The sequence below is a fragment of the Chaetodon trifascialis genome, chromosome 15, assembly GCF_039877785.1.
Source record: "Chaetodon trifascialis isolate fChaTrf1 chromosome 15, fChaTrf1.hap1, whole genome shotgun sequence".
Taxonomy (NCBI): Eukaryota; Metazoa; Chordata; class Actinopteri; order Chaetodontiformes; family Chaetodontidae; genus Chaetodon; species Chaetodon trifascialis.
Window position 1 is genome coordinate 8,135,320 of NC_092070.1, and position 14,834 is coordinate 8,150,153.

General features: G+C 44.3%; 2 protein-coding genes across 2 annotated transcripts in view; both read left to right on the forward strand.

Moving 5' to 3' along the window:
- The first annotated feature begins 876 nt into the window (after window positions 1-876).
- On the forward strand, window positions 877-3,899 carry kpna2 (karyopherin alpha 2 (RAG cohort 1, importin alpha 1)). The gene is made up of 10 exons (XM_070980144.1): window positions 877-985; window positions 1,094-1,234; window positions 1,487-1,575; window positions 1,684-1,952; window positions 2,056-2,150; window positions 2,324-2,587; window positions 2,770-3,003; window positions 3,108-3,290; window positions 3,390-3,539; window positions 3,648-3,899. Exons 1-10 carry the CDS (start codon window positions 929-931, stop codon window positions 3,735-3,737), a joined length of 1,572 nt encoding a protein of 523 aa, XP_070836245.1. The 5' UTR covers window positions 877-928; the 3' UTR covers window positions 3,738-3,899.
- A 1,337-nt stretch (window positions 3,900-5,236) lies between these two features.
- smurf2 (SMAD specific E3 ubiquitin protein ligase 2) overlaps window positions 5,237-14,834 on the forward strand; it is a 45,011-nt gene continuing 35,413 nt past the window's right edge. The window contains exons 1-2 of the mRNA XM_070980790.1: window positions 5,237-5,419; window positions 5,585-5,685. Of these exons, the coding sequence (XP_070836891.1) occupies window positions 5,634-5,685 (52 nt within the window). The 5' untranslated portion in view covers window positions 5,237-5,419; window positions 5,585-5,633. The remainder of the gene's footprint in view (window positions 5,420-5,584; window positions 5,686-14,834) is intronic.

Consider the following 14,834-nt stretch of genomic DNA (forward strand, 5'->3'; position numbering starts at 1 on the left):
ATAGCAGCAATGGTGTTATATAGCAGGGACATAATTAATTAATTAGAATAAAAGATAAGGAATTGACAGAACATTTAATGTATGTCAGAGTCTTTTTCAGACTGCATGAAACACGTCTGAAACTCTTCCATTTTCCCTATTCTGTAAGAGTTCCACTCAACAACTGGTCTGTTATTAGTATCAGCAAATACAAATAAAACAAAAATATAAACAAAAAACAATCTTAGAAGGGTAACAGTCAAAAGCCCGGTGTAATATTGCATTTCTTACTTGCAAAATTGGCATGAAAGTGAAACATTTTCTCCTTCCTTTTTCTCCTATAAAATATGATCACATTAGAACCGAAATGCACCGATCTAGGAACAGTGTACATCTATCATGCTACAATTGAAAAACAACAAAGACGGCAGAAAACCGATCTACAGTCAGATTTAAATAGTGTTATTCACGCGCAGAGATCTCGCGATACTACCGTATAGGGACGACATTTCCTGCGTGCGCTGTGATTTTTTTAAACAGGCCAATGAACGGAGGCGACTGGATGCTTTTGCTCGAACAGCCCAATCAGGAGGCTTTGTTGCAGTAATTTAAAGGTCTGTGCGGCATTATCCATGTACCACAACCTTTTGCGAGGCGACAGGGTAAGCGCGTGTCAACTCTATCTGTTTCTTTTAAAAGGAACGGTATTTTCTTTTTAAAAAGTCATATTTTTGCTGTCTGGTGCTTCTATATTTTCAACTTGAGCTATCTGCCAAAAGGAGTATTCTAATGGCAAACCGGCGGTCTGCTTAGCCTGACGCTTGTCATTCTTCTTGCTGTCACGAGGCGGTTCAAAGCTATAACGACTAACTTTTTAAAAACTTTGTTCACAGGAATAACACCACAAAAACTTCATTTCACTGCTGCTCAACATCCCTGACACTTGAAAATGGCCGAGAACGTCGCACGTCTGAACAAGTTCAAGAACAAAGGCAAAGACGCCAATGTGAGTTTACTCGGAACAAGTTGCGTTCAGCGTCACATCTGTTCATTAGCTTCACCCACGAGCTGCAGATATAACCGTGTGTCTCTGATTCACTTCAAATAAATGCAGGAACTTCGCCGCAGGAGAGTGGAGGTGAACGTGGAGCTACGCAAGGCCAAGAAAGATGATCAGATCTTCAAAAGAAGGAACGTGTCTGCGCTTCCTGACGAGGCGACTTCCCCTCTTCAGGAAAGAAGCCAGAACTGTCAGGTAAGCCTTGAAATCCACTATTTAAACTGAAGATATGTTTACTTTCGTTTGTTGTTGCACGATTTCTATGTAAATTATATGCAGGAGGTGAACACTTATGAGCACTTGTACAAGACAAACACCAACATAATCTAGCCACAAATACATGTGGTTGAGACTTGGGAAAAGGAGTTTCCTCAGCTCCATGTTGATCTGACTGTTTAGTGTTACTGAATTCATGTTGTCCTCTGCTTTCTGTGTGACCCTTGGCAGGCCGTCCGACAGTGGACAGTTGAAGAGATTCTCACAGGAGTGAACAGCGGTAATACTGAGTCCCAGCTGCAGGCGACACAGGCTGCACGGTAATAACAGTTCATTAAAAAAGAATGTACATTTAAGCTTTACTACACAATCAAAGTGACTGATTACTGCCACGATGGCTCACTTTCTCTGCACTGTCCTGATCGCAGGAAACTGCTGTCCCGTGACAAGCATCCTCCCATTGACCAGATGATCAGCGCTGGACTGATACCCAAGTTTGTCGCCTTCCTGGGGATGATAAACTGTCCTCCACTCCAGTTTGAGGCTTCCTGGGCTCTGACCAACATTGCCTCTGGGACATCTGATCAGACAGCGGCTGTTGTTGAGGGCGGGGCCATTCCTGCCTTCATTGCCCTGATCACATCCCCCCACCAGCACATCAGCGAGCAAGCAGTCTGGGCCCTTGGAAACATTGCTGGTAACTGACAGGATATTTTTGTCTTCAGTGTGGTCAAAACTACCTGTTTAGAAGTAAATGTCATGTTTATGTATTTATATTTATTATTGTTTCTGCTGTTTAGGTGATGGATCAGCTCTCAGAGACACAGTCATCAAGCATGGAGCTGTGGCCCCTCTGCTGAGTCTGCTGGCAGTCCCTGAACTGTCTGTATTCAGTGTAAGGGTTTCTTTTTGTTTTAATGATGGCTGATCACATCATGAGAGCAATTTTCTGGACATGGTCAAATTCAGTCATTCTCTTTGTCCCCTAGGGGGTGCACTAGCTCAACCAAATGCTGCTCCATGTCATACTAATGCCTGCTCTTCTCTTACACTTGATTTTCTTTGCAGACCAGCTACCTGAGAAATGTCACATGGACGCTGTCAAACCTCTGTCGCAACAAGAACCCCTCCCCTCCCATGGCTGCCATCCAACAGATCTTACCGACTCTCGTTCGTCTACTCCACTACGATGACCTGGAGGTGTTGGCTGACGCGTGTTGGGCTGTCTCGTACCTGACAGACGGCGCTAATGACCGCATTGAGGTGGTGGTCCAAACTGGCATAATTCATCGCCTGGTGAAGTTGCTTGGCTTTGATGAGCTGTCTGTCGTGGTAAGTATTAAGTCTCACTTGTTGGTGTTTTTCTCTCTAAGTCCAGTGTGTACATGATGTAGATGGTTGGTTCTTAGTACCTCTGTGCAAAACTCATGTAGTGTGGTGTGTTGTGCCATCACTCTGAGGCAGCTGCTTTGGCTGTGAAGGTTGTATAATGACCCGTCTCTCCCTTTCTTCAGACCCCTGCGCTGCGTGCCATCGGCAACATTGTGACCGGTACAGATGAGCAGACTCAGGCGGCACTGGATGCTGGGGCCCTGAAAATGTTCCCCCAGCTGCTGCGCCACAAAAAAGCCAACATTCAGAAAGAGGCAGCCTGGACTCTGTCCAACATCACAGCAGGGAAGGACACCCAAATCCAGGAGGTCATCAACTCAGGCCTCGTTCCGTACATGGTTGATATGCTTGTGCGGGTATGTTTTCCTCAGCTTTACCTGTTTGCTGCTGTCAACAGGCTGCATTAGCCATTTCACTGGTCATTTCTGCGGCTCATCATTTCCTTCCCTTTTCTCTGCAGGGTGACTACAAAACTCAGAAGGAGGCTGTGTGGGCTGTTACAAACTTCACCAGCGGGGGCACTATTCAGCAGGTGGTTTACCTTGTTCAAGCCAATGTGATCGAGCCTCTTCTGAATCTGTTGTCCTCTAAGGACAGCAAAACTGTCCTCGTCATCTTGGATGCCATTACCAACATTTTCATGGTGAGTGCATTGTCAGGGGGAAGATGGAGATGTGTGTTGTCACTTTTGCCAGATCTTGTTAAGTTTGGTTATTTATCAATTGATGTGTTTTCCTGTCAGGCTGGGGATAAAATTGGAGAGTCAGACAAGCTGAGTCTAATGGTTGAAGAATGCGGTGGACTGGACAAGATCGAGGCTCTGCAGGCTCATGAGAACGAGATGGTCTACAAAGCGGCCCTCAACCTGATTGAGAAATACTTTTCTGAAGTGGTGAGTTTAAGATTTTTCACTTAATTTTAAATTAACTTTTTTTTATACCCATGATTGGTCTTACTGTTCCTGGTCCTGATGTTTGTTTGTTTTTTTCATTCTTTAAAGGAGGAGGAAGTGCAGTGTGTGGCCCCAGAAGCAACCAGTGACGGTTATGCATTTCAAATTGGCGAAAACCAGAGCACTTTCAATTTCTAGATAACTTTCTAATATGTCTACTTTAAACTGTACTGTACTGTACTGTCGTTGCTACTGTTTGTCCCTTGTTCATGTAGTCGTGGCTCTTCTTTTGTATGTATTGTACATACTGTTTTAACATAACTGATAAAACATGATTGTAAATAAAGTTGTTGGATCATGTGTGTATTTTTTTTTTTTCTCCCAACAATCAAGTATTTAATTTGGCTTAAAGTAGTCTGTTGCCTTACAGGGTAGTATTGCAGATGATAGTCGTGCATTTACCTTTTATTATGAATAGGTTCCAGTAGCATATCTATAAATGCCAACTTATGTCTTGAACTTGTGATCTTCTTCTGGCCTCGATAAATCCTTGTGTGACGAGCCAATCAGTGTGAGCTGTTTAGCCACATGGGGATTTTGACTCCAGTAACTGTCAGTATGGTGGCATGTATCTCCCAACACAGCTTCTGTTACTTGAAAGCACTTCTTCAAAATTAAATCTAACAGGCATATATTGAGCCAAATGTGAAGCAGAATTTGTCCTGAGCTCTCCTCTCTCAGCTGGCTCTTCCAGTGAGTATAAGGTCGTATATCCATGGGTCATACCAATTACTGCACTGACAGGGTTGTCTTGCAATGTTTAAAGGAATAGTCTGATGTTATTTAAGTTACTGTTCCCAGCCAAGAACGAGTAACATTACCCCTTGTTTAATTTTTACTATTAGATATTTTTGGACAAGTCAAACAAATGCCATATAATATGTTAATCACTGTGTTGTTGTTGTTGTTGTTGTTTTGTTTTTTGTTTTTTTTTACCTTTGAACAGAGCCTGATTAGTTGTTTCCCCTCTCTGGTTTTTATGCTAAGCTAACAGACTGTTGGCTGTAGCTGATCTCCTCTGAATATTAACAAGAAAGCGAGTAAGCATGTGTCCCAAAGTGTCATAGTAACCTGGCTCAAATTTTGCTGCAATGCAACATGATCCAGCAATGCACAACTTTTGCAAATCACATACTTTCAAAATGCAAATTTGATTTGTAAAATCCTTAGTCATCCTTTGTCTTTGGTGAGGGCTGAATTCCATTTAGCTGCTTCAGTTTCAGAGCCCTGGTGTTCGTGCATGCTGGCTCACTGTCCACTGTCGTGTTAGCGAGACACTTGAATCAAACACAGCCATTGTTAACAATGCTTTTACTACTTTGTCAGCAAATCGCAGTGAAAAAGATCTATTCTGTATAATGCTTTACTTTCTTTATATCAAAACTAATACAAGCACATCACTTTGACAGATGACATCCTTGAAATTATAGCGGTGGACTAGTTCTACAGGTTGAGGCTACGCCCGGGGAGAAAACTCCACAATTGTCATAAACACTGGTATCTGTGTTTACTTAACGCCATCAAAGTACAAACAGTTCATCGGCAGCCCGAGGACACTCTGAGATCTGTGTGTGAATTACAGCGACGTGCCACATGTTACAGTCATGTTTCACTCCCCCGAACTGTGTGCTGTCGTCACTGGTCAGCTCCCACCAGCAGCCTCCTGAAGCGGGATCCGCACCAGAGGCTCAACAGTTCAACTCTGGGCGAGCGGAGAGGAGGACCCGGTCCGAGGCAGCGGCTCCTTCCGAAGATGTGAAGACAAACGCCGTGTTACAGCGCAGTCGTTTGCACGTCTCGCCAGGGCGAAGTCATTTCTAGTAAATGCACTTTGCAGCAGCGCTACACTTCTTTTTTTCCCTTTTCTTGATTTTTCGCATTTGTGAGCGACCGCTATGGCAGTTCAGTTCACATCCGGGCCACAATGCCTTGACTCCATTATTGTCTAAAACTGGGGGCTGATAAACCTTGTTTATTTTCTACAGTTAACCACACATTTTTGCTACGGGCAGTGAAGGCTGGGACCAAGAGGAGATGTCTAACCAAGGAGTTCGGCGGAATGGCCCCGTGAAGCTGCGATTAACAGGTAGCTAGCAATGCTTTTAAATCCCCAAGTATGTGTATCCCCACACACAGGAAGGCTCGGTGTATTTGCTGGATGGGAACAGTTCCCATGGGCCATGGAGTTGGCTTACCGCCGGTTCTTTCGCCCGTGGTTTCCACGTTTTATTACCACCTACAGTACATTTTAAATATTAATTGTTTTACAGTGTTAGGTAATATGGGAAAACTGACACACCGACCTGTAGATAACACTGAATATGGATGTAATTGTGCTTGGAAATAGTCTCAACCTTGTGATTGTCGCCAGTAACCAGCACCAGCCATAACACGGGTCCCGGAGTATCGTAGCTATGAATTGTGTTGCTCTGCCATTGACTTGGTTGTCGCTTGATAAAACCAAAAATGGGGACGGTATCTTACATGTCTGCTTAGTATTTCTAGATATTTAGCAGTGTGAGAGTGCTACCTACACTGCTCTGCTGACAGACAGGTTCACATAAAGTTGGCTAGCTGACGTTAGCCTAGCAAGACAGGCTGCCAGCTAGCTATAGTCAAGCCTTTATGCAGGAACAAGCCTCGGCTGAGATGACAGGCGGCTCCGCGAGTCGCAGGAGTCCACAGACAGCGAGCAGTGTCCCACAACTGCCCGCTGACAAACAGCTGCCTCCTTTTATTATTATTGTTGCCCAAACAGGTCACCATAATCTGTATTCTTCCTGTATAACCGCATCCTTTATAAGGTCAGCCTGAAGCAGCGAGCAGTGCCTACTTTTACAGCGTGATCCACGCTTGGAGCCGGGGCTCTTTTAGACGGAGCAGTTTGCTGTTTGGCTTTCACCCTGCCTGTCTCCTTCAGCTGTTTGCTTTGTGCCTTTTCAACACAAACAGCAAAAAAGGTTTACATGAGAGCGCACTGTTTTGACTGGGAGAAGTGGCCGACAGCTGCCCCCTTTTGATGCACGTCCAGCGTCTGACCTGAATCAAATTCCATGGCGGTCTTTTCTGTCAGGACAGAGTCCAAATTCAATATTTAAGCTGGTGCTGCTTCTGATAGGACTGAGTGGAGACAACAGCGAGGGATCTCAATGAGATGGGTTTAAATGAGCTGGAGGTGCAAGATGGCCAAGGACATCAGGCTCTTATAGTCATTCAGCCTTCACTACAGGATGAGAGGGGCTTTACACAAAACTGTGCTTCACAAACAGCATTTTACTGTTGAATATTTGAATTGTTGGGACAGTTTCATCCGGGTTTGTCATGAACGAGGCATGATGGAGGCATTGTGGACAAACAGGTTATTGGTCTTCTCCAGTACCTGCATTATCACTCAGGGATGTCCCTCAGAGACATGTCACCACTAGAAATTTTTATACACAGCTTCCATGTTGAAATGTAGAGTCCATTAGTTCTCAACTGCGGATTGAGATGGGCCGCAGTGGAATGCTAAGAATGTGAGTCCACGGTGTTGGGGGCAAGAGCAGAACCTCACAGACCACCTCTCCTCTTGATGCTGAGAGAGACTGTGCACCCCTCCAGACTGAAAATCATCCTTCCTAAAGAACATCACTCCATCAAATGTGCTCATCCGACAACTGCACAGCGAGTCTCTGTGGGTTTTTCAGTGGATTCATTTCAGTGCCACCAGCAGTCACTTCTTGGGACAAATTTCTTTCTGAATTATGTAATATTGTGCCATGTCATCCACATGGTCAGCCCTGTCCCAAAGCTGAGTTTGAGTATACCCTTTTTGTTTGGTCTTGAGCGTGGAGAGCAGTGCAAAGCAGCGCTCAGAGCAGGAGAGGAAGCCCTATAGGCGGGCGGCCGTCTGGCTCGGTAAAGCTCAAGCAGAGAGGCTACGCTACACACTGTCATTACATGCATCTTTGTTTAGCGCTGCACAGCTGTGTATACGAGGCTGATTAAATTGCTGCATAGGGAGTAATGGGCCCAGCGAGCGTCATTGCGACATTGTAGCTGCATGTTGTCATCTGTAGTCCAGTTGATTTTTAGACACATAGCTGCAGATGAATTCGTTTCCAGGCAGGTCGCGAATGATGAGTTGCTGCATTTAAACAGGCCTGTAGCTGTTTGTGCTGTAGGCGTCTCTCCTTGCTGACAACCCCCCTGTCCATTTGAACCAGATGTTGCAGATGTTTGCCAGCTATTAAACTGGAAAAATATGGCAAGCAAGCTGCTAAAACTAACACTTGGGGTGAGAATTGCCCCTTGACTACACGGGACAGGTTTCCATTATACTCTACAGCTGATCACTCCTAAATTATGTGACACACAAACACAGCTAATGGCATGACACGCATGATCCACGGAGTCATAAATTACATCATTAAGGCACGGCTTGTTGCTTTGTCTGATCATTCTGAAATTCTGTCATGCAGACGTAGCTTGTGGTATAATTTGCACCACTTTCCATGCAACCATAAATTTGATGACACGTTGCTGAATGCCAAGTCACAGAGTTCCCTCCAGTATGATTGAGACTTTGCAGAAAAGAGAAGCATCCCTTCAGTCTGTCACGAGCTGTGAATCACAAGCTATCTGTCACACACAGAGAAATCAAACTTAAAGAGTAAGTAAGAGTCAACGATGTTCTGTCTTTTCCCCGAATAAATCCTCTCCCCAGAACGACGTGCAGCAGAATAGTAAATGAACTGACGTTTGTTTGATTTTTTCATCCGATTCAGATTCTTGACGTTTATTGCCATTTTTGTCTTAAGTAGGAGTTTACATGTGACTTGTTAAGCATATGGTTTGCTCATCTGAATTCTTTGGCGCGGCACAGTCTAGCGAAGAGAGCTATCTCAGTGGGATTCCCTAGAATTCTCCATTCGCATTCCCACCTCTTCCTCTCTGAGTCACTCCTGTTCTTTCCGACTGTAAGCCTCTTCCCCCTCAGACCGAGTCCAAAGCATATTTCACTCCCACCCTTACTAACTGAGCTTCCTCCACACTCGCTGATCCTCTTTCAGTCTGATGCACTCTCTGTAGGTAGTTGTGTGTGTTTCTTTGCTTTTAATAAGCCGCTGTTGCAAATGATCAGGATTTGATGGCACTGTAGCCGATTCACCTAATAGAAGTGCCAGCGCTGTTATTTTTGATGAAGTAGTTGCAAATGTTCCCGGCTCCTTTCCCCTGTTAAGATGATTGACAGCTGAATGGACACAGATGCTGCTTGAGAATGAAACAGACTTATTTTGAAGATGCAACAAAGGCCTTGGGGTTTCACACTGGCTCACTGTGTGGCTTTGAGTGAAAGGCTGAGGTCCCTCCTTTTTAGTGCAAGTCCTCGCTTTTTCAGTACAACATGGCCCGACTGTAGTCTACAGACAAGGGTCTTTGGATGTTGGATAATTGAAGAAGAAACCCCCACAGCTGGGCACAGATGGGGCTGTGGAGGCACAGGGTCTGATGATGAAGACCGTTTTTAATGTGGTCTGAGCGGCGCTTGATCCATTCATGTGGTCTCAGTCAGAGCCATTTTTACAGAGTGACTGTATGGAAGTGATTTGGGTTCATCTGGGTGTTCAGACAGGATACGTTGTAAATACATAGTGATTAGCTGCATGTGGTGAACTGTTGAATCTACTGGATCATCATGGACATGCGTTCTTTAGCAAACGTCCACATTTTGCTTTAACGAGATGTGAAAGAAAACAAATATAGTGGCACCAAAATCTCAGAAAAAAGAAAGTAGGGATTGGGGAATCAATAAGGGAACGTCATGAGCAATTATAGCACATCATTTGTAAACATTTTCCTTCCCCCTGCTGAGAGCCTCCCATAATTTTAAATTGTTCCATCAATTAATTGACTGGCCGGGGTTGGCTTTCCTGTTGGTTCAGCTGCTCTTCAATGAGGACAAAGCCTTCTGCGGTTGCTCTACCCTCAACCGCCGCCAGCAACGGCCCGGAGGAGACCAGATGTAGCAGGGGGAGAGAGTGGGCAGCTTCTCAGAGAGGAAGTGCTCCCCAGACCCCAACACTTGTCCAAACGTCACCCCTGACAGGTGGGGAGCAGAACAGTCCAGAAACCCCCTTCTGAGGTTCCCCTGTAATAATAAAGAGAAGATTTGCTGTTACTCAGCAGGACATTAGGCATTTTGTGTGTTGGTTATATCGCTTACAGCTCTGTCCTGTCACTGTATTATAACAGCGTGCCATGGGTTTGATTAGTGGGTGGCATGTGTGGTTTGGGGAGATTGGCTCTTCCTGCTGAGTAGAGCAGCAGCGCTTCAGAGTGGCTGCTTTGTAACATTGACAACAGATAATATTTTCCTGTATCCACACACCCTGTTTCATTTGGAGCCTGAAAGAACAGAGAAAATTACCGACCATGGTCTCTGTTTATGCTTAACAGTCTTGCAGCAGTGATTCCCAGCTAGGGCTACTTGTACCCGAGGAGGTATTTCTGCAGTTGCCAAGGGGCACATGGAAAGATTGGAGCTCAAATAATAATTAAGAAAAAAGAAAATTGAAATTACAGTCGAAAACTAGTTAGAAAGTGAGCAGTTAAGTCTAAACACCAGATAGATATAAGTATTGATAAATATTTGAATTAGCTAAAACTTATGAATAATAGTTGGTAGAGCGATAGAACCAAAACTCGGACCATTCAGTTTCATGGAAAATGAGTAACAATATGCACTTTTACATTGTTAATACTGTTGAATAGTGTCCATTTTGAAATCAGTTCGAATGATGAATGGTGGTGTTGATGAAGGGTACTTGAGTTAATCTGAGAGGGCTGTGAGCGCACATTTTGGGGGAAAAAAAGGTTGGAAACGACTGCAGTTCAGTTTCAGTTGTTTGGTAATTCTTGCTTTATATCATTTTAAGTTACTCATGTTGTCACCTCTCTTATTACATGGTGCTCAATAGAGAGCTTATCCGTGTCATTGCAAGTTCATGGGATGTGCCTTAGCACATGCTGCATTTATCCAATGAGAGAGAATCCATTGAGGAACTGATGCTTACAATTAGCTGCACACACCAGAACATCTGCATCGCTGTTCTCCAGCCTGCCTGGTATCCAACACATATCAGCTATACCGACTGAGCCACGACTCATCCTCTGGCTTATTTAATACTCACATGGTGGATCATTTCTTTCCCTGCTCTGGAACTGTGCCTGAACGTGTCCTCTTTTATTTCCATTTTTATGACTTATGCAGTCAGTATGCTGGAGGCCATAGGAAATTACAGTTCATAAAGAATTTAAATTAGTGCAGAGTACTCAGTCAGGATGAGTCGTATGACTGTACGTCTCAGCTCTGGATCTATACACTGTGCCACATTGCAAGCTCGCGCTGGTCGTGTGCCTCCTGTAGTCCTGTCAGAGGGGAAGAGTGCAGAGAGTGTCTCTTTGGCCTTGGAGAAGTGCTAATCCTCCTGTGTGATTTGGGAAAGACCTTCTTCAAAGGCCTGTCCTGTTAACCTGGCTGTGGTGGTTAATGGGTCAGAACTGGATTAGCAGTGAGTGTGAGGGAGGGGCGCTCCAGTGAGATCTCAACGATTCTTGTCCGCAGGCTCTCTTCCTATCGTTCCTGCCTGGCTGTTCTCCATGCCGTCCCTCCCACGGCCCTCGCCCCAGTATTTCTTATTTCCCAAACTAGTGCTCTCTTTGAAGTTAGAAACTCCACTTGAGGGTATTTTTTTTATCAGGGACGGCTGCATGCATATCCAATGTCTGTGTAGAATCCTGTTTGACTTTAGGTGACCTTGGTTTTCTGCAGACGGTCAGTACTGAAGAGGAATGTGCACGGCATCAGGCATGTTTCAGTCTGGCTTGTTTGATTGATTAGCTGAGCCCTATGCTGCCCATTGTTTGTCACTGTCATTGATGCTTTGGAAAATGAATTGTGGCCAATAACATGTTAAGTCATGTCAGGCTTCGTAGAGTTGCATAATATGAAGAAAACAGGCATTTTGTGAAGACTCAGAGTCTGTTGCAGTGGAGTAAAAAATTATCCCTATTTGAGGATAGCAGCTCAAAGCTACATTAGCTGCTACTAGCATAACACACTTGAATGTCTGCCAGAACTGTCAGTAGTTGTGTTGAAGTATGGGTAATGTATGCGCCAGTTTTGACAAGGAAGAAGAATGTGCGAAATAAAAAAGATGATACCTGCTGCTGCATTGATTTTGACCCTTTTTAATACTGACTATCTGTTGTGACAGTAAATCGGTGGCATGGACTGTCCTGTGAACGGTCTTTCAGTCTGTCTCTGATTGCATGTGACCAGTAATATTTTTTTCTCATAGTTGTTTGATGCTTTTGTTCCACGGCTGTTACACTGTTTCTGTCACAGTTGACAGTTGACAAAACTACATTGGAGAAATGGACAATGCCACAGCTCTGACAATGCATGGCAGAGGGAGAGCAGGAACTACAAGTTTTTCAATTTTAGACTTTGTCACCTTTGTCAAAGTGGAGAAAGGTCTTGCTTTGTTGGTGGCTCCACATCCACAAGGCTTTTTAGCTCCTGAGAGGAATGGAACGGGGAACAAAGCAGCACTCTGCAATGTGTTTATTGTGAAAATTCATACAGCTGCCTTAGTAAAGCCTCATTATCTCACATTCATTAACCATCCTCATCTCTGGCTTTTGTGCTGGTAAGAGAGAAAAGTGTGGTGGTTCCCCACGACAGCCATTCCTAGTCCACAATGGCGTGCTGGTACTACAGAGCCATTTTCTTTTATTAATTAATTATACTTGTTAAGGTCTGCTGAATGTGGAAGGCCTCTTCTGTCATGTTCCACTTTCTATCTGTGTTTGGAGCTGTGGCATGAAGCTTGGCTCTCTCGTCATTTGTTTGTAGCGATGTCTGTGATTATTGTCATCGCTCAGCAGTGCGCCCAGGTGAGATCACTCAGCAAGTTTGCACAAAGTCTCATTAGCCCTGATAAATATCCACACATGCATCGGGTCGTTTCGGTTTCCCTGGAAGCAGACGTGGCGACAGGGTGGTCAGAGCGTTCCTGGCCAGCTGTCTGATGGAGGAGGGTAACCTGAGAATAATTTCTCAACGTGCCGGCCCTGCTTTAAACCTGGATGGACACGGGTTGATACGATTAACTCTGACTAACCTCAAGCAGATTGGTGGCAGGGGGGTAGGGTCCTCTCAAGTCTCCAGTGTTATGGGCTGGAGGGTGGAGGTGGGGGGTCATTCCAGTGCAAAAGCCGCAAGACGCCAACAGCTGACTGGAGACGTCTGTCCGTGCTTCAGCCTGACGTTTGAACCCCTTCAGTCCTCTGAGGAGACGTGACCAGGAGAGAGATGTTTATATTCGCACCGGATCGTGTTTCAAATGGCACCTCTGCCAAAGTTGAACAAATACACCACAGGATTCCTGTGTCGTTTAAAAAAAAAAAGGTCAGACTGCATATGCACAGAGAAGCGAATGTGATATTTCAGCACTGGGTTTTCTGAGGCTCTTGCCCTCCAAGAAACCTAAATACGTACAGAGGCCCGTGGTTAGTCCTTATCCACTGTCTATTCTTGATGACTCCTGAGACTGACTCAGTCTGCTTGCTAAGCTTTGCGGTTTGATTCGCAGGAAATTCATTATGAAACTAGCCTTCACATCCAAAACAGGGAGTGCCAAATGCCCGGTGACTCAGCTCTCAGGCAGATGCTACTGAAACTGTAGTCGGTCATGTTGAGAATGTTCAGAGATGTCGCCCAGTATTTACTCCTCCGAACCTTGTTATTACAAGCACCTGATGTGCTAATTTACTGTCCTGAGCTTAAGGGTAAAAGAGTGCTCCAGTGATGATGAATTTTATGTAAGCCAGCCCGGATGTTACTCGGTTTCCCACGACTGAATGAAATTATTGTTTGGGTTTTGGATAAATTAAGAAACTCAGCTTAGGCTTGTGATGGTCACATGAAGCACTCTCCGCACATCAGTGCATTTCTTTACTCAGCCTGAAAGCTTGTGTTTAAGGTCCATATTTTTACCTTTGAAAGGCTTTTGCGTGTTAATGCAGCATTTCCCGAAATTCCACAGTTTTGATAACTGCAATTGTCTAACTGCATTCCTTAAAGAAAAAAAAAAACCTTGGCAGAAGATTTAAAATATAGTTTCATTTGACAACCCGAGCTCTGAGAGATGATTTCATCGAAGCACAACTAAATGTGGGTCAGACACGATGACACATGTCCTGTAGACACGTGTTATCTGATGTAGTCATGACTTGCAGCACATAGTAAAAGCTGTTTATGGTATGCACCTGCACACAGCGGCGTTTGGCCACAGCTTTTGATCCAGAGACCACCACTGCATCTCAGTTAGACAGCAGGCCTAGCTCATGTTGACACTTAGCTGAGGACGAACACGTCACATCTCCCAGGAGGGAACTGTGGATAGATTAGATGAAGTATTTCGATTATTTGATCAGTAGTCATCATTAAACCCATCTCATTCCTGTAAAAATAGTCTAAAACACCAATCCAAGACATACATAAAGTAAAATTGAAAGCTGTGCTTGAACCATTTGGAGTACATGCATGGCTTTGATCTCCTTTGAAAGGTCACACTGAAGTTTTTATTCCCAGCAGTCAAAATTACTTGTAAGTGCTACAGGAATTGAGTAATAGAAGTTTGAATGCACTGAAATCATAAGTCTTTATTTCCACATCAATATTTGTTTAGCAAATAGATGCCTGCATGACTGTATGAGGGCCTTATTCGCTGGAAAATGCAATGGCACCACAACATGAAACCTTACCCTATATGCACTGAATTTCTTGATTTAGCTATAAATTAGCCACCAGTATTTTAGTGGATTGGATTGTGTGGACCATTGCCAGTGTAACCAGACCATTTTTGTCAGTATTATCGATCGGATTACTATGAGACTTCATTGGTGAATTGGCTCAGTTTTATAATCAGTTGTTTGTTTGTTGTCGCCGTTGATTGTACCTGCTCTTGTGATTTCATATTGAAATGGATCAATGAATTGAAAGAATAATCTGCAGATGAATCAATAATCTAAATGCTGGGTAGTTGCAGCCCAAGACATAGTAGCAGATGGCTGTGCTGTGATCGATGATTACGACATGATTAGTGTCCTGACTCTCTAGAGTGGCCGAGGGTCCTCTCGGTCCAACTCTTTCATTGGCAAGGTACACGGCACAAAAGGAAAAATACG

Bases quoted from the DNA above. Each gene is read 5' to 3' on its own strand.
- kpna2 (XM_070980144.1), top strand. From the start codon at position 929: ATGGCCGAGAACGTCGCACGTCTGAACAAGTTCAAGAACAAAGGCAAA. The intron at 1,235-1,486 runs GTAAGCCTTGAA...GACCCTTGGCAG, and splicing joins AAAGAAGCCAGAACTGTCAG to GCCGTCCGACAGTGGACAGT. The intron at 2,588-2,769 runs GTAAGTATTAAG...CCCTTTCTTCAG, and splicing joins TTGATGAGCTGTCTGTCGTG to ACCCCTGCGCTGCGTGCCAT.